The sequence below is a fragment of the Erythrolamprus reginae genome, chromosome 6 (assembly GCF_031021105.1).
Source record: "Erythrolamprus reginae isolate rEryReg1 chromosome 6, rEryReg1.hap1, whole genome shotgun sequence".
Lineage (NCBI taxonomy): Eukaryota > Metazoa > Chordata > Lepidosauria > Squamata > Dipsadidae > Erythrolamprus > Erythrolamprus reginae.
The window spans coordinates 86,079,306-86,104,755 of NC_091955.1; the positions used below are offsets into that span (position 1 = coordinate 86,079,306).

At 42.4% G+C, this 25,450-nt stretch overlaps 1 protein-coding gene across 7 annotated transcripts in view; it reads right to left on the reverse strand.

Moving 5' to 3' along the window:
- The window catches only part of EPS8 (EGFR pathway substrate 8, signaling adaptor), a 229,909-nt gene that overhangs the window by 14,531 nt on the left and 189,928 nt on the right, over nt 1-25,450 (reverse strand). For all 7 annotated transcript variants that reach the window (XM_070754296.1, XM_070754291.1, XM_070754294.1 and 4 more), the window contains exons 16-17: nt 18,457-18,565; nt 14,686-14,820 (exon numbers count right to left, since the gene is read on the reverse strand). In XM_070754296.1, coding sequence (XP_070610397.1) covers nt 14,686-14,820; nt 18,457-18,565 — 244 coding nt within the window. The remainder of the gene's footprint in view (nt 1-14,685; nt 14,821-18,456; nt 18,566-25,450) is intronic.

Genomic DNA, 25,450 nt, shown 5'->3' on the forward strand with positions numbered 1-25,450 from the left:
TCCTTCTTTATCCAAGAAAGTCTTTATTCAAGAGTTGTTAACCTATTCCTACGTAGCTTCTACTTCCGTAATCTCACACTACTAAGCAGAGCATACAAAACTTTCTCCAGACCAATCCTTGAATACAGCTCATCTGTCTGGAACCCACACTGCATATTGGACACAAACACTCTAGAAAATATCCAGAGATACAGTAATACCTCATGATACGAACTTAATTGGTGCAAGGAGGAGGTTCGTAAGACGAAAGGTTCGTAAGACGAAACATTGTTTCCCATAGGAAACAATGTAAAGTCAATTAATCCGTGCAACCAAAAAAACCCCCGCAAAAAAACGGCTTTCGGTGACTGCTGGGAAGCCGTGCGGCTGTTTTAAAAGGTGACAGCCGGCCTGGGGGCTTCCCAGCACGCCCCCGAACCTGGGTTCGGGGTTCGGGGGGGTGCTGGGAAGCCCCCCAGGCCGGCTGTCACCTTTTAAAACAGCCGTGCGGCTTCCCAGCTGTCTCCCGAAGCCGAACGCGGAAGTTCGGCTTTGGTGTTCGGCTTCAGGAGACAGCTGGGAAGCTGCGCGGCTGTTTTAAAAGGTCGAAGCCGGCCTGGGGGGCTTCCCAGCAGCCCCCCGAACCCCGAACCCGGGGTTCAGAAAAATTTTGCCTCTTCTTACGAACTTTGTTCGAGTTACGAACCGGCGTTCGGGAGGCTTCTGGGAAGCCCCACCGCCCGGCTGTCACCTTTTAAAACAGCCGCGCGGCTTCCCAGCAGTCTCCGAATGCCGGTTCGTAACTCAAAAAAAGTTCGTAAGAAGAGGCAAAATTTTTCTGAACCCCAGGTTCGTATCACGAGTTGTTCGTAAGACGAGGGGTTCGTATCTTGAGGGACCACTGTACTTTACTAGAAGAGCCCTCCACTCTTCCACTCGCAACAGTATACCCTACGCAACTAGAACTTATAATCCTAAGGTTAGAAAGCTTAAAACTACGTCGCCTTAAATACGACTTAAGCATACCCATAAAATTATCTGCTACAACATCCTTCCTGTCAACGACTACTTCTGCTTCAACCACAACAACACACGAGCACACAACAGATACAAACTTAAAATGGGCTGCTCCAAACTTGACTGTAAGAAATACAACTTTAGTAACCGAGTAGTTAATGCATGCACCTCACTACCTGACACTATAGTATCATCACCTAACCCTCAAAAATTTACCCTTAGACTGTTGACCTCTCCCGATTCCTAAGAAGTCAGTAAGGGGCGTGCATAAGTGCACCAGCGTACCTACTGTCCCCTGTCCTAATATTTCTCTCTTACTAGTATCATGTACATAAACACTGTTATATTTTTGTATACTATCAATACGTACTTGACAAAAACAAACAAACAAAAAACCCCAAACAAACAAACAAACAAACAAATAAATAAGAAGAGATGAAGACATAACCTGGTAGAACTTTTTCCTTCTGGCATATTTTTTATTAATAGGCACCAACACTTGTGAATTGCTTAGAAGCATGAATTCGGGGGTACAGAGATAAGACCTCAAATTTATTCTATTGTGCCACTTACTGCCTCCTTAAATTTGCCAAGGGGACAGTGTTCAACCCCTAATACAACAAAAGTGCTCTTCTCAAATTTCTCTGTACCACAAGGCTATTACACAACCTGGTTGACTGTGGCCTTGTTCTTGGTGGGGAAAGATAAAACGTTGGATCCCTCTTTTCTTCACAAGAGAAGGATATGAGTTGTAATCTATTAGATAGAGAAGGTGCCAGTCTAAGGAATGCTGATTTAGAGGTAGCCTTTTCAACAGAGGCGTGTGTTTTTAAATAGGGGGATAAAGAGAAGCTATCAACTGGACTAGAAGGATACTGTCTTAATCAATCCCAATTTTTTTCAAGAGGTAACTGGACTGTCTGGTTTTTCTTTGAAGACATTTTACTTCTCATTCAAGAAGCTTCTTCAGCTCTGGCTGGATGGTGGGAAATGGAAGGATTTATACTCCTTACAGAATTAAATCTATCTATCTATCTATCTATCTATCTATCTATCTATCTATCTATCTATCATCTACCTACCTACCTATCTATCTAATATACAAATCTAATAAATTATTAGCTCTGGCTGGATGGTGGAAAATGGAAATATTTATACGCCTTACAGAATTAAATCTATCTATCTATCTATCTATCTATCTATCTATCTATCTATCTACCTACCTACCTACCTACCTACCTACCTACCTACCTATCTATCTACCTACCTACCTAATATACAAATCTAATAAATTATTATTATTATCATTATTATTATCATTATTATTATCTATTTATCTATCATCCATCCATCCATCCATCCATCCATCCATCCATCCATCCATCCATGTTCTATGAAGCTTTTAAAACTTATTTAATGTTTTGTTATGTGTTGTGTTTGTTTCCTTTTCCTTTTTTTAACTTTATATAATCAATAAAAACCATTAAAAAACTTATTTACATACATACATACAGTTAAGTCTCACGACCACCTTTTTATAACGAGTAAAACAATTAGTGGATAGTATTATCCAAGGGAAATGAACAAAAGCTTATCAATTTCTATTAAAATGACATTAAACATACCAAACGAAAAGAGATTTTTTCCCCCCTAAAAAAAGAGAGATTTGGTAAAGATGGGAGCCCTGTCAATACATTTCCTCAGTCTCCGGAGCTACTCCTTGGCAATGTCTTCATAACTACTTGGGTGCTCTTTCACGCTAACACATTTCCCAGGCAGCTGAGAAAGAGGAAATGAAGAGGGAAGTTGGCAGTTCGCGGGATTGCGGATGAAGGGTCCTGGCAGGGGATGTGGGCAAAATGTGTGAAAGGAAAGGCTGTGAGACACCGAGAGAGATTTATTGCAAGGCTCTAGAGAACGTCAGGAGAATGTAGTGTCTTAAGAGAAAGAAGACTCAACTTGGCACTGGCTGTTTTCCTGGAAGAATCCGTGGCCAAGGGTATTTTGGAGAAGAACGGAACCAGTGCAAATCACAATTGTACTTAAAGGAAGCCAACATTTAAAGATTCTTGTTGAGTTTTACACGGAGGGCAGTTTATGGCCTGTATCGTTTTAATGGGTCCTCTCTCCTCCATTTTTTTCTATTCTGATTCCACATTTATTTGCCATTAAGGAGAAAAGCCTAAACAAAATCTGCATTTTAAATTTCATTCTATTCATAGAAATATTAGTTTCCTCTGAGAATACGCAACTATAAATATACCTCCGGAACTGCCTGCTACCGCACGAATCCCAGCGACCGATAAGGTCCCACAGAGTTGGCCTTCTCCGGGTCTTGTCGACTAAACAATGTCGTTTGGCGGGCCCCAGGGGAAGAGCCTTCTCTGTGGTGGCCCCAGCCCTCTGGAATCAACTCCCTCCGGAGATTAGAACTGCCCCCACCCTCCTTGTCTTTCGTAAATTACTCAAGACCCATCTATACCGCCAGGCATCGGGGAGTTGAGACACCTTTCCCCCAGACTTTTTTATATTTATGTTTGGATATGTATGTGTTGTTTGCTTTTTAAATATGATAGGGTTTTTATGTGTTTTTTTAATATTAGATTTGTTTTCGCTAGAATATTGTTTTTATTGTTGTTGTGAGCCGCCCCGAGTCTTCGGAGAGGGGTGGCATACAAATCTAATAAATTGAATTGAATTGAAGCTGAGAAGTGAAAAATCCAAACAGTATCAGTGAATATGTCTTATCTCTGGGAAATGAAGATCGGGTCAATTTCTCAATGTCTCCCGGTGAAGATGGGCAAGACATAGAAAAGGGGGGGGGGAGAGAAGTGAACAAGAATGTGGCCTATCTGCAGCAGAAGGCGGTCTCGGAGATATTCTGGTCCGATGCCATGAAGGGCTTTATAGGTCGTAACCAACACTTTGAATTGTGACCGGAAACTGATCAGTAACTAATGCAGACTGCGGAGTGTTGGAGTAACATGGGCATACCTGGGGAAGCCCATGATTGCTCTCGCATCTGCATTCTGCATGATCTGAAGTTTCCGAACTTTGGTCATTCGACAGCACAGCTACATTTATGACTATTCGCAATGCTCCGTGGTCTTGTCAATAGGGTGGTTTTGCTAAAAACCGTTATGGTTGGCTTCAGGCCAGCTCCTGTGTCTGGGGATTTTGACGAAGAGTCGTGGGAGCCATCTGTTTCCAGAAGGCCAGTCTGGCTGCAGCACGAGTTAGACAGGGAATCAGAAGCCGAGATGGGAGAGACAGGGAGCAGGAAGGGAGAGCACAGACAGAATGGATTCAGCCAGCCCTCCAGTCAGAGGTTGGTTGGTTGGTTGGTTGGTTGGTTGGTTGGTAGGTAGGTAGGTAGGTAGGTAGGTAGGTAGGTAGGTAGGTAGGTAGGTTGGTAGGTAGGTAGGTAGGTTGGTAGGTTGGTTGGTTGGTTGGTTGGTTCCTTCCTTCCTTCCTTAATTCATTCCTTCATTCCTTCATTCCTTCATTCATTCATTCATTCATTCATTCATTCATTCAATTTTTATGCCGTCCTTCTCCTTATACTCAGGGCGGCTTACAACATGTTAGCAATAGCACTTTTTTAACAGAGCAAGGCTATTGCCCCCACAATCCGGGTCCTCATTTTACCCACCTCGGAAGGATGGAAGGCTGAGTCAACCTTGAGCCGGTGATGAGATTTGAACCGCTGACCTTCAGATCTACAAGTCAGCTTCAGTGGCCTGCAGTACAGCACTCTACCTGCTGTGCCACCCCGGTTCCCCAGAATCAGAAGGGGAAGAATGAATGAGAAACCCTATTCTGAATCCTCGAGTACGAAGAATGTTGGGAAGGCAAGAGCAGCTGCACAAGAGCAGAAACAAATGATAAGACACAGCTGATAAGACTAATGATGCTGTTGCAACCTTGATAAAAACAGGAGGGTTGGAGTGATCTGTGTGGGAGATTATCGTTTGAGCTTTGAAGAAGAGACATTGATGCATTGTGGTTTCATTGGGGATTTTGGATTTCTGTGAACTTTCCGACACTCAAGCAAGAAGTACTGTGCGGACTTGAGTGAGTAACTCTGACCTTCTGGACTATTAACTCAGCATTGCTCTGGCACAAGCTCTGGCACAAGCCTAAAAGTATTGTGTGGACTTGAGTGAGTAATTCTGACCTTCTGGACTAATAACTGAGCATTGCTCGTGCATTCCCGGAGGCATACAGCCCTCTGTATATAAAGGAAACCAGGTTGTGTGTTTGATTTATTACTTTGCTCTTGGGTGGCTAGAAGTCAGGCAAAACAAAAACCAGCACAACACAATCGCCCAATGCACCTACCACGAACCATTGGTTTGTTTAACAACCACAATGGCCCCTTTACAACTGCAGCAAAAAAAAGCAACATAAACACAAAGAAATAGAGAAACAAAAACTATGAGGAATAATTGCAAATTACCATCCACTTTGTGTTGCACAGGCCCTGCAAAACCCCTAAGTGTCTGGGTGATGAATTAAGCAAAAAGAGATCCGCTGTCACCCCATTCATTGAAAAAATAGAAACTGAAGCTAAGAAAATTCCATGTGTTTCTCCTCAAAGGAAGCAAAACAGCTGAGGGAAAGAGATGTCGCTTTTGGAGACAGGCGCCATCTTGTCAAAACAGAATCTGAGAAAAACAGCCGCCTACAATAGATCGACACCACAGTTTGTGTTACTTCCCGAAAGATGTGCCTATCAGAAGCAGCCAACGCAGTACCTATTTGCCTACTCTGCAACACTTAGAGAAAAGAGGGAGAATATCCCCAACATTACAACTGCAGCAAAAAAAAAAAAGAGATCATAAACACGATCAAACCATTTTACGACCACGTAAAATCACGGGGCATATCAAAGCAAAGTCAGTGAGACACAGAAACATAGAAGATTGGCAGCAGAAAAAGACCTTATGGTCCATCTAGTCTGCCCTTGTACTATTTCCTGTATTTTATCTTAGGATGGATATATGTTTATCCCAGGCATGTTTTAAATTCAATTACTGTGGATTTACCAACCACGTCTGCTGGAATTTTTGTTCCAAGCATCTACTGTTCTTTCAGTAAAATAATATTTTCTCACGTTGCTTCTGATCTTTCCCCCAACTAACCTCAGATTATGCCCCATTGTTCTAGTGTTCACTTTCCTATTAAAAACACTTCCCTCCTGAACTTTATTTAACCCTTTCACATTTTTTAATGTTTCAATCATGTCCCCACTTTCCTTTCTGTCCTCCCGACTAGACAGATTGAGTTCATGAAGTCTTTCCTGATAAGTTTTATGCTTAAGACCTTCCACGATTTTTGTAGTTCCTCTTTGGACCCGTTCAATTTTATCCATATCTCTTTGTAGGTGAGGTCTCCAGAACTGAAATCAGTATTCTAAACGTGGTCAAACCAGCGCTCTATACAGCGGGATCCCAATCTCATTAAACAAGATCATTAACCATGTTAACAACTGGGCAAATCCAGTGATTCACTTTAATAGTGTCTAGAAAGGTTGTAAAATGGAGCTGTAAAACTCACTTAACAAATGCCTCACTTAGTAACAGAAATTGCTCACTTGAGGTTGTAACTTGAAGATTACCATACCTGCATTTAAAATTGGGCTGCAGGCTACCTGTAATCTAGCACTATAGCACATTAGCAGAACCAATCTTGGTTTAAACCTTTGGTTGGCACAGGTAGGGAAGGACTGACTGAAAATAGCTAAATTCTCCAGGATCCCATCAAGTTCTGGTCACCACACTTCAAAAGAGACATTGAAACTCTGGAGAAGGTGCAAAAAAGAGCAACCAAGATGATTAAGGGATTGGAAACCAAGACTTAGAAAGAGAGACTGAGGGAACTGGGCATGGATAGCTTAGAGAAAAGGAGGGCCAGAGCGGACATGATAGCAGTGTACAAGTATACGAGGGGATGTCACAGAGAGGAGGGGATCACTTTATTCTTCAGGGCACCAGAGGGCCGGATGAGGAACAACGGCTGGAAGCTGACCAAGGAGAGATTCAACATGGAGATAAGGAGGAACTTCCTGACGGTCAGAACTATCAACCAGTGGAACAACCTACCAGTGGACGTTGTGAACTCCAACACTCTGGACATTTTTAAGAGAAGATTGAACTGCCACTTGACTGGTGTACTATAGGGTTCCTGCTTGGGCGGGGGGTTGAACTCGATGGCCTTCATGGTCCCTTTCAACTCAATCAATCAATCAATCAATCAATCAATCAATCAATCAACAAACAAAAATGAGCCGGGGTGGCGCAGCAGGTAGAGTGCTGTACTGCAGGCCACTGAAGCTGACTGCTAGATCTGTAGGTCAGCCGTTCAAATTTCATCACCGGCTCAAGGTTGACTCAGCCTTCCATCCTTCCGAGGTGGGTAAAATGAGGACCCGGATTGTGGGGGCAATAGCCTAGCTCTGTTAAAAAGTGCTATTGCTAACATGTTGTGAGCCGCCCTGATTCTAAGGAGAAGGGCGGCATAAAAATTAAATAAATAAATAAAGAAACAAACAAACAATCAAACAAATAAAATAAAAGTCACAGCTCCTGGTAAACCATCAGTTTCCAGAGAACTATATTTGTAAAACTCTGCTTGGAAGCTTTACAAAAGGTCCGGAACCAGCCACAATATTTCTTTTTGTCTAGTTCACATTAATTACGCAGCCATGCAGCTTGTTCATTCATTAGAATCCTTTGTCACAGCTTGGCCAATAGGGAATGCCAATCTTAACATGGCTTAAAGGAAGAACAGAAACACCCTCCTCCTCCCCCCCTTCGCTTCCAATCTCTAATGACCCGTCAACGGGAAAGATGTAGAGCAAAGGAGGGGGGGCGCGGGAAATGGGAGCGTTTCACAGTAACTTTGGCACCTGCCGTTTGTTTCTGGCTTCAGGGGGAGAACAAAGAAGGAAGGCACTCCGCTCCTGCTGCTTCCCTGGCAGAATCCCGCTAATGGCTTTGACCGCGGAGAAGGCAGATTGTGATGGAATGAGCAGAAGTGTGCATCTGCGAAATTGTTCACTTGCTGCGGAAGACACAGGGAGATCCCAGATGACTGCCCAGCCTGTTCCTGGCCAGAAGCAGATTTCCTTAATGCTTCAGAGAAAGACCCAATTCTTGACTCTCATTGTTAAGATCCAACCTCAACAACAGCAGCCCCCCCCCCAACACTTTGGGGACCAGGGACCAGTTCCGTTGGAGAAAGGGTTTCCCGCGGACTGGAGGGGATGTGGTTTTCCATGCTGCCTGCATTTATTTATTTATTTATTTATTAGATTTGTATGCCGCCCCTCTCCGAAGATTCAGGGCGGCTCACGAGTCACAACAGTAATAAAAACAGTATAACAATGGAACAAATCTAATAATAAAATATATAAAAACCTCAACAATTAAAAACCATATAGCACATACACATCAAACATGAAATATAATAAGCCTGGGGGAGATGTCTTAGTTCCCCCATACCTGGCGATATAGGTGGGTCTTAAGTAACTTGCGAAAGACAAGGAGGGTGGGGGCCGTTCTAATCTCCGGGGGAAGTTGATTCCAGAGGGCCAGGGCCGCCACAGAGAAGGCTCTTGCCCTGGGGCCCGCCAAACGACATTGTTTGGTCGACGGGACTCGGAGAAGGCCAACTCTGTGGGACTTTATCGGCCGCTGGGATTCGTGTGGTAGAAGGCGGTTCCGGAGGTATTCTGGTCCAATGCCATGAAGGGCTTTAAAGGTCATTACCAACACTTTGAATTGTGACCGGAAACTGATCGGCAGCCAGTGCAGGCCACAGAGTGTTGTAGAAACGTGGGCGAATCTAGGAAGCCCCACGATAGCTCTCGCGGCCGCATTCTGCACGATCTGAAGTTTCCGAACACTTTTCAAAGGTAGACCCATGTAGAGAGCATTGCAGTAATCGAACCTCAAGGTGATAAGGGCGTGAGCGACTGTGAGCAGTGACCCCCTGTCCAAATAGGGCCGCAACTGGTGCACCAGGCGAACCTGGGCAAACGCCCTCCTCGCCACAGCCGAGAGATGGTGTTCCAATGTTAGCTGTGGATCGAGGAGGACGCCCAAGTTGCGAACCCTCTCTGGGAGGGGTCAATAATTCCCCCCCCCCCCAGGGTAATGGACGGACAGATGGAATTGTCCTTGGGAGGTAAAACCCACAGCCACATGACCAAGGAAATGTCTTCGGACAGTACTGGCTCCCTCGATTAAAAAACAGCGATGAGCACCTCCTCCCAAAGTTGGACACAACTGGACAGCTTTACCTTTACTTTTTAAAAAAATACTAGTGCACAGTATTTCTCGGGAATGAGGCAGCAAGATTTAGACGGTATTGTTTTTTGAGTCTTTTCCAGTGAGAATGCCTCTTGCAAATCCGAATTCATAATGATGGCTATGCTAAGGCAAGAAAGAGAGTGCCAGAATGCGACAAGCGATAAAACAAAAAGAGGAAGCATCTGAGTTAAACAGATCAACACTGCAGAGATCTGACAGTTTTCCAACCATGTGCCTCATTTCACACATCAAATCAGGCACTCAGAACAAGGGAGGTACAAGCTGGCTCTCAGCTGCAGACAATGAATTTGTGACTTTCTTTAATTTATGGGTCACAGCGTGAGGATTGCTGACCTTGTTTTTTTTTTTAAATCATTCCCGCATAAATCTTCTGAATGCACTTTCTAATTTTCTGTATTTTTTGAAAAAATAGATAAGTTAGCACTGCCTGGAAATATTGAGGAGGGAGCCAATATGTTGGGCTTTATATCTACTATATAATGCTGCACCCTGTAACAATGCACTTTATTATTATTATTATTATTATTATTATTATTATTATTATTATTTATTGGATTTGTATGCCGCCCCTCTCCGCAGACTCGGGGCGGCTAACAACAGTAATAAAACAGTATATAACAATAATCCAATACTAAAAACAGTTAAAAACCCATTATATAAAAAGCAATCATACATACAGACATACCATGCATAAAATTGTAAAGGCCTAGGGGGAAAGTGTATCTCAGTTCCCCCATGCCTGGCGGCAGAGGTGGGTTTTAAGCAGCTTACAAAAGGCAAGGAGGGTGGGGGCAATTCTAATCTCTGGGGGGAGTTGGTTCCAGAGGGCCGGGGCCGCCACGGAGAAGGCTCTTCCCCTGGGTCCCGCCAAACAACATTGTTTGGTTGACGGGACCCGGAGAAGACCCACTCTGTGGGACCTAATTGGTCGCTGGGATTTGTGCAGCAGAAGGAGGTCCCTGAGGTAATCTGGTCCGGTGCCATGAAGGGCTTTATAGGTCATAACCAACACTTTGAATTGAATGTGACTTTGTTTATGTCTTAATCACAGCCCATTTTTCACCATAGCCTTATTGGGTTTAGAAAGCTTATTCTCCCCCATGCAAAACCACCATGCTCGGGATGCTTTATTACAGTGATAGCGAACCTATGGCACGGGTGCCACAGATGGAAAGCGGAGCCATACTTGCTTGCACACGAGCCATTGCCCTAGCTCAGCTCCAGTGTGCATGTATGCGCTGGTCAGCTGATCTTTGGTTCATACAGAAGCTCTGGGAGGTGTTTTTGGCTTCCAAAGAGCCTCTGGGGATGGGGAAGGGTGTTTCTACCCTCCAGTAATGGGCAGCCAAAATTTTTTGGAATCCAGGAAGTGATCACCTTGGTGTCCTTAGCAACCTGCCAGTGACGTCAAAGCTCCGCCCCCGGAATCTCTTCGTGGGAGGGATTCCCCGTTCGGGTTCGGCCGAATTTTGCGTAAAGTTCATCCGAACTTGCCAAACCCGAACACCGTTAGGTTCGCCCATCACTAGTTACAAGCAGCGTGTCATCATTGAATTTCTCACTACGGAGAAAGAAACTATTGGGAACATTCACAAACATTTGTGTACAGTTTATGAAGAATCTGCAGTCGGCAGAAGTACGGTTAGTTTCTGGGCACAGAGGGTGAGGCCATTACAGTGGAGAAATGGCTTTGTGACCAGAACAAGGAGTGGTACCGACAGGGCATACACACCCTTGTGTCTCGCTGGAGGAAGGCCATAGAACAGGACGGAGATTACGTGGAAAAATAGGGAGTGTAGAAGAAACATCATTCTTTCTTATGTATAAGTTTCATTGTGTTCAATAAATAATGGTTGAAGAAAAAAATAGTGGTGCATTACTTTCTGGGCGACCCTCATAAGTACCAGTATGCAGCCACTTCAAAATACCAAACAATTGAAAAAAAAACCTGGTCGTAATAGGCATGTTTTGATGGTACTCAAAAGCTGCATGTTATTACGAACCTTTGATTCAAAAAAGCAAAATTTCTAATTCCTTTGTAGAGAATTCCACACCGACAGAAAAGCCAGCAACTCACACCCATGCAGCGGAAATAACTTTTATGCATCCAAAAAGGAATTTTGCAGAAATTGAATAGGGACAGTTTGGATGAAAAGAAAAAACAAACCCTACCTTAAATAATTCAAACTCCTTCTTTGACATCAACAACTATCAAGACATGACAAGCATTTAAATAAAAAAAGGCATAAGATGGATTAGAACCCAACGCGTGATAATGAAATGTCAGCAATAAAAAAAGGAGACATCAAAAGACTCTGCTTCGCGTTGCCAGAGAAACAATGCTGGAATTATTAATAATTAAATGGATTTATTTTGCATGCTGTAAGAAGTCTTTTAATAGAAGAGCTGCTCATGCCCTTAAGATGCTCACTCCCTTGACTTTTCTGATATTCCTCTTGCTCATCATTCCGCCGTTACCGGATTGAACAGAGAGGCTCTTTAACAAGCTTCTCAGGAAACCTAGGAACACTTTGCATGAGACTGGATGAAGGCAATGCATCGGTTTCATAAATAAATAAGGAAGTTAAATTAATAAAAAAGGTGCTTCTGAAAAACGGGCAAGAGCTTAATGCAGGCACGGAGAACGTGGGGTTCCTGTGTCAGGTGAGAAGTCCCCATCAGCTAAAATCCTCCTAGTTTGTTTATTTATTTTTATTTATTTAGTCCAGTGTTTCCCAACCTTGGCAACTTGAAGATATCTGGACTTCAACTCCCAGAATTCCCCAGCCAGCAAACGCTGGCTGGGGAATTCTGGGAGTTGAAGTCCAGATATCTTCAAGTTACCAAGGTTGGGAAACACTGATTTAGTCCAATACATAATACACATTGAAGAGAACAGATATGTAGTAATATAACTAAAGAAACGAATATAACAAAAGATATAAAAGTACAGTGGTACCTCATCTTACGAACGCCTCTTCTAACGAACTTTTCAAGATACGAACCCGGTGTTTAAGATTTTTTTGCCTCTTCTTCCGAACTATTTTCACCTTACGAACCCAAGCGGCTGCTGCTGGGATGAAGGGGTTTCTTTCCCCCCCCCTTTTTTTGAAGAAAGAAAAGGGAGGGGCAGCTTGGAGGAGTAAAGATTTTGCATGCTTGCAAAAGCACTGAAACGGTGTCTTTTTAAGAAAGAAAAGGGAGGGGCAGCTTGGAGGAGTAAAGATTTTGCATGCTTGCAAAGGCAATGAAACGGTGTCTTTTTAAGAAAGAAAAGGGAGGGGCAGCTTGGAGGAGTAAAGATTTTGCATGCTTGCAAAGGCAATGAAAGGGTGTCTTTTGAAGAAAGAAAAGGGAGGGGCGCCCCCTTCCTTTCTTTCTTCCTTCCCACTCACCCTTTAGCCTAGCCTTGCTTCTTCCACCCGCCCCCTTTAGCTGCTCCTCCCTGCCCTCTGTTCGCCTCCCTTCTAAAGTTTGGGATTTTCCTGAAGGATTTGCACGCATTATTTGCTTTTACATTGATTCCTATGGGAAACATTGTTTCATCTTACGAACTTTTCACCTTACGAACCTCCTCCTGGAACCAATTAAGTTCGTATGATGAGGTTCCACTGTATAGGTGAACAAATTTGAAAGGAAGAAAAGATAAATGAGATAAGGAGAGACAATTGGACAGTGGACGGAAGGCACACTGGTGCACTTATGCACGCCCCTTACTGACCTCTAACAAACCTGGAGAGGTCAATCGTGGATAGTCTAAGGGAAAAATGTTGGGGGTTAGGGGTTGACACTACTGAGTCAGGTAATGAGTTCCATGCTTCGACAACTCGGTTGCTGAAGTCATATTTTTTACAGTTTGTGGTAATAGTAGTAGCTGTGGTCCAGGTTTTGAAGAACTAGAGGTTCTACACCCCTGTTTTAAGCTTCCATGTTGGGGGCTCTCTAGTACAGCGGTACCTCTACTTAAGAACTTAATTCGTAGAATTAAGTAGAAAAGTTTATAAGTAGAAGCAATTTTTCCCATAGGAAGCAATGAAAAAGCAAATAATGTGTGCAAACCCATTAGGAAAGAAATAAAAGCTCGGAATTTGGGTGGGAGGAGGAGGAGGAAGAAGAGAAGGAGGACAGTCGCTGCCTAGAGCGAAGGGAGAGTTTCTTTTCTCTGGCCGTTGGCAAAGGTGTATTCCCTTTCGAAGCGCCTAGAGAAAGGAAAATGCTTTGTTTGCTTTGGACTGCCAAAGCCTCCTTAAGCACCACCAAAAGGCTCTTCTGGTACTATGAGTATCTCCTCTATAACCTTCATCATGTATTTTACTGTGTGTGTGTGTGTGTGTGTGTGTGTGTATGTATATAAATGGCCCTGGGTTGGGCCGAGAGGCAAAAAAAAAAAAAAAAAGGAGCTGTGATGTTCCTTCAATATACCAGGGTGATTCGACACAAAATGTAACCCTTCCCTGGTACAGAGCTGAAGGGATTGGATACTGTAGCCTAGAGGATAATTCTCTGCCTTACAAGGCAAAAGTTGCAGGTTCAAGTCCCAGTGGGTATGGCTAGCTGATGAGGCCAAAATAAGGCCGAAATAGATCTATCCTAGTCTCCCTTAATTTCCAAATTCAGCTTAAACATGTGACATATATATATATATATATATATATATATATGTAGATTGTTCTGAGTTCGGGTTTTGCCCTGTGTAATGTTTTGCATGTCTATGCGACGTTTCGGTGAAATCACATTCACCATCATCAGGCTGGAGTTCCAATCTTTGTGTTTTTGCAAATGAATATTAGCAATATTCATTTGCAAAAACACAAAGATTGGAACTCCAGCCTGATGATGGTGAATGTGATTTCACCGAAACGTCGCATAGACATGCAAAACATTACACAGGGCAAAACCCGAACTCAGAACAATCTACATACATATACCCGTGAAAATTTACGAAAACAAATATATATATATATATATATATATATATATATATATATATATATATATATATATATTTGTTTTCGTAAATTTTCACGGGTATATGTATGTAGATTGTTCTGAGTTTTTACAACAGCACGAAGCTTGGAAACTTCAGCCTGATGATGGTGAATGTGATTTCACCGAAACGTCGCATAAACATGCAAAATATTACACAGGGCAAAACCCGAACTCAGAACAATCTACACACACACACACACACACACACACACACACACACATATATATATATATATATATCTCCCCACTAAAACTGTCATTATGTCATTATGTATTGGACAAAATAAATAAATAAATAAAATAAATCTCTGAGGATAAAGTCCTGCCCAGGTGCTCCTGGTATTCTTAACAGAACTGGAGGTACCTGTATGGTGTGCGCATACGCTGGCTCTGTGCAGACACCTTCAGATCTAAAAGGTTCCAAGATGTTATTTGGCACAAATCCAGTCAATCCATTGGCATTCTGGACTTTCCACCACTGCTTTCTATCGTCAAGAATCTGGGAAAAACAAACAAACAAATCTTGTCTCAACGAACTGGTCTGACTCCATAGACCCATTTAAATGAAAGTTTACCTAAAGTAAATAGTGAAGGACTGCCAAATTTTTTACTACTGTGGCGGTGGCTTATGCAGTAAACTGTTGTAAAACAGAGCTGTATATTTATTTTATTTATTTATTACTTGGATTTGTATGCCGCCCCTCTCCGAAGACTCGGGGCGGTTCACAACATGTAGAAACAAATCGTAACAAAGTATAACTCACTTAACAAATGCTTCACTTAGCAACAGAAAGTTTGGGCTCAATTGAGGTTATAACTTGAGGATTACCATACCTGTATTCAGTGAAGGGCTACCAAAGTTTTTACTACCACATTGTGGGCATGGCTTATGCAGCACACCCTGCATTTACTTTCAACATCTTTCTGTGCAAATTGGGTGCTCTGGGATGGAGCTCCATTTTTCCTACCTCACTGTGTGTGTCCCCCCCCCTCAAATCCGGGCAGCAACCCCCCTCTGAGTCACCTAAAACTAAAAGGGATTCTGATATGGATGTTTTATTTCCAGAACGACAATCATCAGTATAGAATAAGAGTCCGAGGGAAGGAACATCCAGTTCCAAAGGAAAAGGAAGTGATCCCGTCCGAAGGAGCCATTCTTTCATGGAGATGTTGCACAAATAATATATTTTCAGAGACAGAAAGCTCTCTTTAAAAATTGGAAGCAAATAGAGGTGGGCAATTGCTATTCAGTGAATGGCCCTCCGGATATTAAAGTTATGGATTTCACACATGGCTTGAATACACCCAGTTTTCCGAGTTATAACCAGGGGTGAAATCCAGCAGATTCTAACAGGTTCTGGAGAACCGGTAGCAGAACATCGGAGTAGTTTGGAGAACTGGTAAATGCCACCTCTGACTGGCCCCAGAGTGAGGAAAGAATGGAGATTTTGCAGTATCCTTCCCCCAGGAGTGGGGCGGGAATGGAGATTTTGCAGTATCCTTCCCCCAGGAGTGAGGAAAGAATGGAGATTTTGCAGTATCCTTCCCCCAGGAGTGAGGGCGGGAATGGAGATTTTGCAGTATCCTTCCCCCAGGAGTGAGGAGAGAATGGAGATTTTGCAGTACCCTTCGCCCAGAAGTGAGGAGGGAATGGAGATTTTGCAGTATCCTTCCCACAGGAGTGGGGCGGGAATGGAGATTTTGCAGTATCCTTCCCCCAGGAGTGGGGCAGGAATGGAGATTTTACAGTATCCTTCCCCCAGGAGTGGGGCGGGAATGGAGATTTTGCAGTATCCTTCCTCCAGGAGTGGGGCGGGAATGGAGATTTTGCAGTATCCTTCCCTTTGTGTGGGGCGTAAATATACATTTTGCAGTATCCTTCTCCCGGGAGTGGGGCGGAAATATAGATTTTGCAGTATCCTTCCCCCAAAAGTAAGGCGGGCATGGAGATTTTGCAGTATCCTTCCCCTGCCATGCCCACCAAGCCACACACACAAAACTGGTAGTAAAAAAAAATGGATTTCACCACTGGTTATAACATAGGTTGCTCAGCTGCTGTAGTCACTATGATTATTTAACATAATTTATGGCTTAGTCTAGAGAAGCTTCTCCAAAGAATGAGAATGCAGGGAAATAGATCTACAGATAGCCCTTGACTTACACCCATTCATTTAGTGACCGTTCAAAATTACAATGGCTTGAAAAAAAGTGACTTTTTAGCAATAGCATTTAGACTTATATACCACTTCACAGTGCTTTACAGCCCTCTCTAAGCGGTTTATAGAGAGTCAGCATATTTCCCCCAACAATCTGGCTCCTCATTTGACCGACCTTGGAAGGATGGAAGGCTGAGTCAACCTTGGGCCTATTGAGATTCGATCTGCCAAACTGCTGGCAGCTGGTGATCGACAGAAATAGCTTGCAGTACTGCACTCTAACTACTGCACCACCTGGGCTTTTCACACTTATTTGCTGCCCCATCGCAGCCTCACCATGGTCACGTGATCAAAATTCAAGCGCTAGGCAACCAATTCATATTTATGACGGTTGCAGCGTCCCGGGGTCATGTGACCTACTTTTTGCGACTTCTGATAAGCAAAGTCAATGGGTTTGCTCAGCAACGGTGTTACTAATTTAACAAGTGTGGTTGTTAAAATCAACTGCATTCAAGGAAAACCAATTAAAAATGTTTTACAGGTGGCATCTACCACTGGAAAGACTCTCAAAAATGTTCCCAAAAACTTCCCCATTATGCTGGAAGTGTAAAAAAGAAAGAGACACATTTTACCAGCAAAAAATTATTGGAATAAAATAACAGATTGGCTAAAAGAAATAACAAAGGAAGAATTTGAAAAAAAACCACCCCAGAATTATACTTATTGGGTATTTTTAATTAAAAAAATGAAAAAAGAGGCAAGATATTTAGCTATACACATATTAACAGCTGCTAGGATAGCATATGCCCAGAAATGGAAAATAGACAAAACACCAGAAGAAAATATAGTAATTAAAAAAATACTGGACTGTGTGGAAATGGACAGGATGTCCAAAAAAATTAGAGGGAAAAGAAGACTCAGATTATTATAAAATATGGGGAAAGTTTAACGATTGGCTAAATGAAAGAACAATGGAGAAATAATTAAAATTCAAGCAAAGCAACACGTCAAATAAAAGAATTAATACTAAGTGAAAAAGGAAAATTCTCTGATCGAACAGTCAAAAAAGAAGTGGGGAAGCTTTCGTTTCCCAAATGTTGTATGTATATGTTTTGTTTATGTCTTTTCTTTTCTGTTATACAGTGGAACCTCATGATACGAACTTAATTGGTTCCAGGAGGAGGTTCGTAAGGTGAAAAGTTCGTAAGATGACACAATGTTTCCCATAGGAATCAATGTAAAAGCCAATAATGCGTGCAAATCCTTCAGGAAAATCCCAAACTTTAGAAGGGAGGCGAACAGAGGGCAGGGAGGAGCAGCTAAAGGGGGCGGGTGGAAGAAGCAAGGCTAGGCTAAAGGGTGAGTGGGAAGGAAGAAAGGTAAGGGGGGGATCCCCTCCCTTTTCTTTCTTAAAAAGACACCGTTTCAGTGCCTTTGCAAGCATGCAAAATCTTTACTCCTCCAAGCTGCCCCTCCCTTTTCTTTCTTCAAAAAGGGGGGGAAAAAGAAACCCCTTCATCCCAGCAGCAGCTGCTTGGGTTCGTAAGGTGAAAATAGTTCGGAAGAAGAGGCAAAAAAATCGTAAACACCGGGTTCGTATCTTGAAAAGTTCGTTAGAAGAGGCGTTCGTAAGATGAGGTACCACTGTATTTGAGGGGAAAAAAATTCATTAACAAATAGCAAGAAAAGTCGTATAAGTTTAATACGGATCACACGTAGCAACATAAATGTTGGATTCAATTATTGTTGTAAGTTTAGTTTAGTTTAGTTTATTAGATTTTTATGCCGCCCCTCTCCGAAGACTCGGGGCGGCTCACAGCATAACAGTAATACAAGACATTACAAATCTAATAATAAAAAATTAAATCCATTTAAGAAGGCATTAATGAACATAATAAAACCCCTAACTATGCAGTCATACACAAGTTGAGGACTACCTCTGTGTGCATGTGTGAGTGTATCTAAAGCAACATTGTTACCTCTAAAATTTCATCCTTCAGAACAGAAAGCTCGCTCTGGTTTCTTCCCACAAAGTCATACTTGGTTTTGGCGTATTTCTTGATTGGGGTTTTATGCGCTTCATAATTTCTGGAAAAACAAATAAGCCAAAAATGTTACCCAGCTCTCCTGTTAGATTAGCATAGCCGAAAAGAGAAGAGAAGCCAGCACTGCCTGTCATTGGCTATAATTATCTCAGGATTTACTAACAGGCAAAAACCTATTAGAGATTCATCGCAATAGCAGGCAGCTGCCCTATTGCCCATCGAGGCAATTGCAAATATCAGTTGGCCTGCCCAGATCTTTCATGACATGCTTGATTTATTTATTCGATTTCTGTAGCTGCCCATCTCATGTACATGACTCTAGGCCAGTGTTTCCCAACCTTGGCAACTTGAAGATATTTGAACTTCAACTCCCAGAATTCCCCAGCCAGCATTTGCTGGCTGGAGAATTCTGGGAGTTGAAGTCCAAATATCTTCAAGTTGCCAAGGTTGGGAAACACTGCTCTAGGCCACTATCATAAATATATACAGTGATACCTTGTCTTACAAACTTAATTGGTTCCGGGACAAGGTTCTTAAGGTGAAAGGTTTGTAAGACAATACAATGTTTCCCATAGGAATCAATGGAAAAGCAATTAATGCGTGCAAGCCCAAAATTCACCCCTTTTGCCAGTCGAAGCGCCCGTTTTTGCACTGCTGGGATTCCCCTGAGGCTCCCCTCCATGGAAAACTCCAGATCCGGACTTCTGTGTTTTTGCGATGCTGCAGGGGAATCCCAGCAGGGAAACCCAGCAGTGCAATCCCAGCAGGGCAAAAACAAGCACGTCGCTGGCAACAGAAGTCTGGAGGTGGGGTTTCCCAGAGAAGAGAGCATCAGTGAAATCGCAGCATTGCAAAACACTGAAGTCCTCGAGACCCCACCTCCGGACCTCTGTGTTTTTGCAATGCTACGATTTCACTGAGGCTCCCCTCGCTGGGAAACCCCACCTCCGGACTTCCGTTGCCAGCGAAGCACCCATTTTTGCGCTGCTGGGATTCCCCTACTGGGATTCCCTGCATCATCGCAAAAACACAGATGTCCGGAGGTGGGGTTTCCCATGGAGGGGAGCCTCAGGGGAATCCCAACAGTGCAAAAACGGGCGCTTCGCTGGCAACGGAAGTCCGGAGGCAGGGCATCCCAGCGGCAGCGGTGGGTTTGTAAGGTGAAAATAGTTTGTAAGAAGAGGCAAAAAAATCTTAAACCCCGGGATTGTATCTTGAAAAGTTTGTACGACGAGGGGTTTGTAAGACAAGGTATCACTGTAAATGCCTCTGCACATCACGGAGTACAATATGAGTAGGTCTCAACTTGGTGTGGGCTGATTGTATCACTGAAACTGTGGGAAACAGTATGGCATCTAGGTAGCCGCCCCGAGTCTTCGGAGAGGGGCGGCATACAAATCTAACAAATTATTATTATATTCAAGTATTTAAAGAAGCATAAAGAAATTACCCCTAAAGGATTTACAGATATTCCCCATTATCTGGAAGAGAAGCATATCCTTGCCATCATTTAGATCTCTTCCTTTTGAAAGACTGACTTTCTAATTTAAAAATTTAGGTGAAAGGAGGTTGTGATTACTTGGTGACAATTTGCCATTTATTGCACAAATAGGTACCGCAGAGAGTAGGGTATAAACATTTGCAAAATAGTGGCCGTGGTGTACTAAGTGAAATGCTCCTCTTTTGTGTGTCGCATTGTTGCACATACATAAAATAGGAGTCTTTAAAACTCTCTGATATTTTTTGGCAGACATTTCATTACCCACCTAGGTAATGCCATCAGTACTAGAAAGGAATGGGGTTTGCTCTCTGCTTATTATTATCAAAGAAAATGAGGCCACCTGTGGTTGGGTGGGGCTGTGGTAATTAGTGAGGCTGCTATAAAGAGCAGCCTGTGGGTTTGGCCATTGTGGAGGATTATCTGATCGTTGTGTTTCGTGACTGCTTTACTGACTTGGACCTTTTGTGTGCTGATTTTCCCCCGCTTTGAAACTAAACCAGAGCAAAGTGTGTTTCACTTTGTGAAAGAAGAAGGACTGTGAATTGCCTCACAGCTGCAAGCTAAGTATCACAGAACTGATAAGGGACTTGTACAAATTACCAGTTTGTTTGAAGGCAAGTGCTGTTTGCTATCCCAAAAGAGGGCTTGGTTTAAGTGAATTTTCATTATAAAGAACATTGTTTTGAATTTTTGAACGTGTCTGTGTCTGAAATCATATCTGTGCATTTTTGGGAGGATTCTACCAGAGAGCTCGACAGAACAACATGGCAATAGTATCACAAACACTTTACTGAATATAGCTCTTAACATCTAGATAACTGGTAAAGTATACTTTTTTGCAATATAATTTCCCACAGATTCAGTCAATACCCATGCACAAGTGATGAGACGTATATTACATCTAACAAAGGACAGATTTTCACCAAGGGGAAAGCAAACACATTATGAAATCAGGCCAATGACCCTTAGCTCTCTGTTGTCCTATTTCCTTCCAAGTGGAGATGAACTTTTCGCAGCCAAGGATTCAACCCAAGATCTCCTGCCTCCATAGCACATGTTCTACCGAGAGTTACATCCTTTGATCCAGATCACAGAAGTAAGCTGAGGCCAAGGCACAGAGGATTCTATTACCACAACAGATTTTTGACGTCAGGGAAGAAGATTAGTTAGAAATTTAAAAAAAATAGCCTGGGGCATATTAAGATACACGTGGCCTCGTAAAGCTTTAGAAGTGGCCCAGAAAAACCCTTTAAAGAGTTGTCGCCAATATATATTTTGTAATATGATAAGAGAGAAAAAGATGATAAATTCATGGGAAGCAACCCATTAGTTGCAATTAGTTCCACTTCTATTAGAACCTTGGCTCGGGATTTTTTTTCTTTCATCTAACTACTTTATATTTTCCAAGTTTAGCACACTTCATTTTGATTCATAGTCTTAGCTATAAATGACTTTAGATTTGAAATTTTATTGACTGGGTCTACTAAAAAGTTGAATAAATAATAAGCTATGCCGTTGCAACTAGATTATAAAATCACCATGAAGGAAAGTTGCTACATGACTAGAAGCAGAACACAATATAAGTACAGCGTTCCCTCGATTTCCGCGGGGGATGCGTTCCGAGACCGCCCGCGAAAGTCGAATTTCCGCGAAGTAGAGATGTGGAAGTAAATACACCATTTTTGGCTATGGACAGTATCACAAGCCATCCCTTAACACTTTAAACCCCTAAATTACCATTTCCCATTCCCTTAACAACCATTTACTCACCATTATTACTGATACTCACCATTGAAAAAGACACTTAGTGATCCTGATATTTATAAACATAATTATTTATTAACAATATTTTTTTTTTTGTTATTTATTTGCAAAAAGTATTAGTTTGGCGATGACATATGCCGTCATCGGGTGGGGAAAACCGTGGTATAGGAAAAAACCGCGAAGTATTTTTTAATTAATATTTTTTTGAAAAACCGTGGTGTAGGCTATTCGCGAAGTTCGAACCCGCGAAAATCGAGGGAACACTGTAATCACATTACAAAGACACTTGTAGACTCTTGTTTTGTATTTCTGTTTTGTATTTAAATATTTTAAACCAATTGACATTCCCATTTTAGGTGCTTGAATAACTAGCTAGTTGATTAGCTGTGGAGAACTGTCACGGCTTAAAAGAGAAGAGGAAAAGGACACGACAGAATTACCACTGACCAACCCTTGATTATCCAAAATGCATGATTCAGCTCCAAAGCTATGGCTCATGTAATCTATGCAGTTCCATCACGCTTTCCCCAAACTTTTCGGCTATTTATATACTCTGCCTTCTTGATCCTAAGCCATTTAGATAAATGAGGTTGAAATCACTGAGATTTAAACAGATCTGGTTGAAGATGCTGAAAGCAAAGAGCAGATTTTGATGAGACGAGAAGGATAAGCACTATGTCCCCAAGGACCCAACCGATCCAAAATCCTGGATGTTGCTTTTGGAACTCATGTGATGTGACCCCTGGACAACTTTGCATTACTCACAACTCACGAGTATTTGCTTTTGCCAAAGGAGAGGTTGGTCATGTCAGTTTGGAGGCTACCAAAGCCCATACATCATGTCTTCTGGTTATGTTGGGACTACAGTTTCCAAAATTTCCAGGTAGTGGGATAATCTCATATATTGAAGACATATAAAATTGGAGAAAGCTACTTGATTGCCTGGATAGAATTCAGTGGAAAAAGATGGTGGCATAAAATAAGATAAAACTCCAATGTGGTTTTCTCATGGTTGCTGTGATGCATACATATACATGTACAGTGGTACCTCTACCTAAGAACACCTCTACTTACAAACTTTTCTAGATAAGAACCGGGTGTTCAAGATTTTTTTGCCTCTTCTCAAGAACCATTTTCTACTTACAAACCTGAACCTCCGAACCTGTAACCAGAGAAGCCTCCATGGGGCCTCTCTAGGAATCTCCTGGGAGGAAACAGGGCCGTAAAAGGCAAGGAGAAGCCTCCGTGGGGCCTCTCTAGGAATCTCCTGGGAGGAAACAGGGCCTCCACCCACCCTGTGGTTTCCCCAATCACACGCATTATTTGCTTTTACATTGCTTCCTATGGGAAAAATTGCTTCTTCTTACAAACTTTTCTACTTAAGAACCTGGTCACTGAACAAATTAAGTTCATAAGTAGAGGTAACACTATATAACATTACATTATAACATAAAATGGAATTTAATCTATGCTGTAGTTTGCAAACTCCCTGTGATTCAAGAAGTGAAATTTACCCAAACAGGTGTTTTATTAAACAAAACTTATAAAGAAGGACAATGGATAATAAGTAAATTCTAATTGTCTCTGTGCTTTTGATTCAGTCTTAACTCCTAGCAACTGCCTCGCCAAGTCCCTGCAGATTTCTTGACAAGATTTCAAAGCCTTCCTATTGTCTTCTTCCTAGAGCTGACAGTGAGTGACTGACTGAAGTTTCCCCAGCTGGCTTTGAGCAAAAGGCAAGACTAGAACTCACAGCCTCTGGGTTTCTGTCCTGATACCTTAATCACTACACGAAACTGGCTTTCAATGAATTATAATACTTGATTACAGGAATGTCTATTTTCATGTAATCTGTCCCAGATTCACATGTCCCTTCTTTGTCTTGGAAGTATTTGACATCCGTAATCAACTTTGCTCTCCTTTTGAGTGGAGCGGATATTATTTGTTTATTTATTATTTATTAATTGGATTGATATGCCGCCCCTCTCCGAGGACTCAGGGCGGCTTACAACATATAAAGGAAACAACAGAATGCAATAGCCAAATCCAATTAATTAAAACTAAACAAACACTCTAAAATCCCCAGTTACGTTAAAAATCAATCACATTCATTCAGACAACAGCCATACAAACATTCGGGGTCAGAGATCTAATCACCCCAAGCCTGGCGGCATAAATGAGTCTTAAGACTCTTGCGGAAGGCAAGTAGGGTGGGGGCAGTGTGAATCTCTGGAGGGAGCTGATTCCAGAGAGCCTGGGGCCCCTACAGAGAAGGCTCTTCCCCTAGGCCCCGCCAAGCAACATTGTCTAGTTGACGGGACATGGAGAAGGCCGACTCTGTGGGACCTAACTGGTCGCTGGGACTCATTATGAAATTGTTCTGCCGGCGTGTCTCAACCGCCCGTAACTACAGGGTAATTAGTCCAGGAAGACACACACCACATGATAAAAGGAAACCCAAAAGTTTTTATAAACAGAAAAACAGAAACAGCTCCCTTTTTAAATGTCAAAGGGATTTTCTGGTACACACAAGGCACAGGTTCAATGCAGTCCAATTGCTCACCCAATAACTGGGAAATTGAGTCCAATTCTAAAGTCCAGAGAGTCCACACACACAATCCTGAACAGCAAAAACCACGATCTTGACGAAACAATGAATCAGATAAACTTCCATGAGGCTAAAACACCAGGCTGCACTTTTATCTGTAGCACTATTTACAGCAGCCCCACCCAACCACAGGTGGCCTCATTTTCTCTTGTAATAATCCTTCAATTGTTGTCTCCTATGCATCACTCTATGCATGCGTGGATGTGTCATTAATTCTTGTTCAGAATCCAGGGATGATACAGATGACTGATCTCCTCCTGGGCTGTCTGCCAAACTCCCCTCTTCCCTGTCATTCACGCTTCCTTGGTCAGAAGAGACTTTGTCGACAGATTCTACTGGGAGCAAAATAGGCCTGCGGCATGTGGATGTCTCCCCCACATTCACTTCCACATTCCTTGGGGCAGGAGCTGGGCCAGAGCTAACCACAACAGAAATAAGCTGCCTTTGTAATTATTAGGAAAGGCAGTTAAAGGTTAATTTTTATTGTTTTCATTTTAAAGGTTTTCTATTTGTCATTTGCAGAAAACTATTTTTGTAGTTTGCTTTTCCCCTTAACTTGGGCAGTGGCTAACTCCAATGGACTCTGGGTGGCTCAGAACGTAAACAACAAATATAAAAAGGGCATATGAAAATAACTAGATGGTAGAACCAATCAGCCACTCAAACATGTCTCTCTCCCACACAGAAGGAGGTCCAACCACCCGAGGTCAACATCTGGGGGAAGAGACAGGTGATGAAGACCAACTCCCATCTTGAGTTACCTAGAACTCAAGATGAACATGCTACAGAGAAGGCAAGCTTCTGTGATCTCAATAGATACCATTGCATAATCAAAGCAGTGTTTATTATGAGGTTCCCAGAACTATTAAGGCACTGCATTACACATGACACCTCTGAACAACCAGCCCACCAACCAACACATTTAAAAACTCATGTTGTTCAAATGAAGAGTTAAATCTAAGACAGATGTCTGCAGTTTATTTGACATGGTCCCCTAGTTGGGCATTGTGACATTTCATTTTTTTAAAAGTGTAATTTCTCCCTGCTTCCAATTC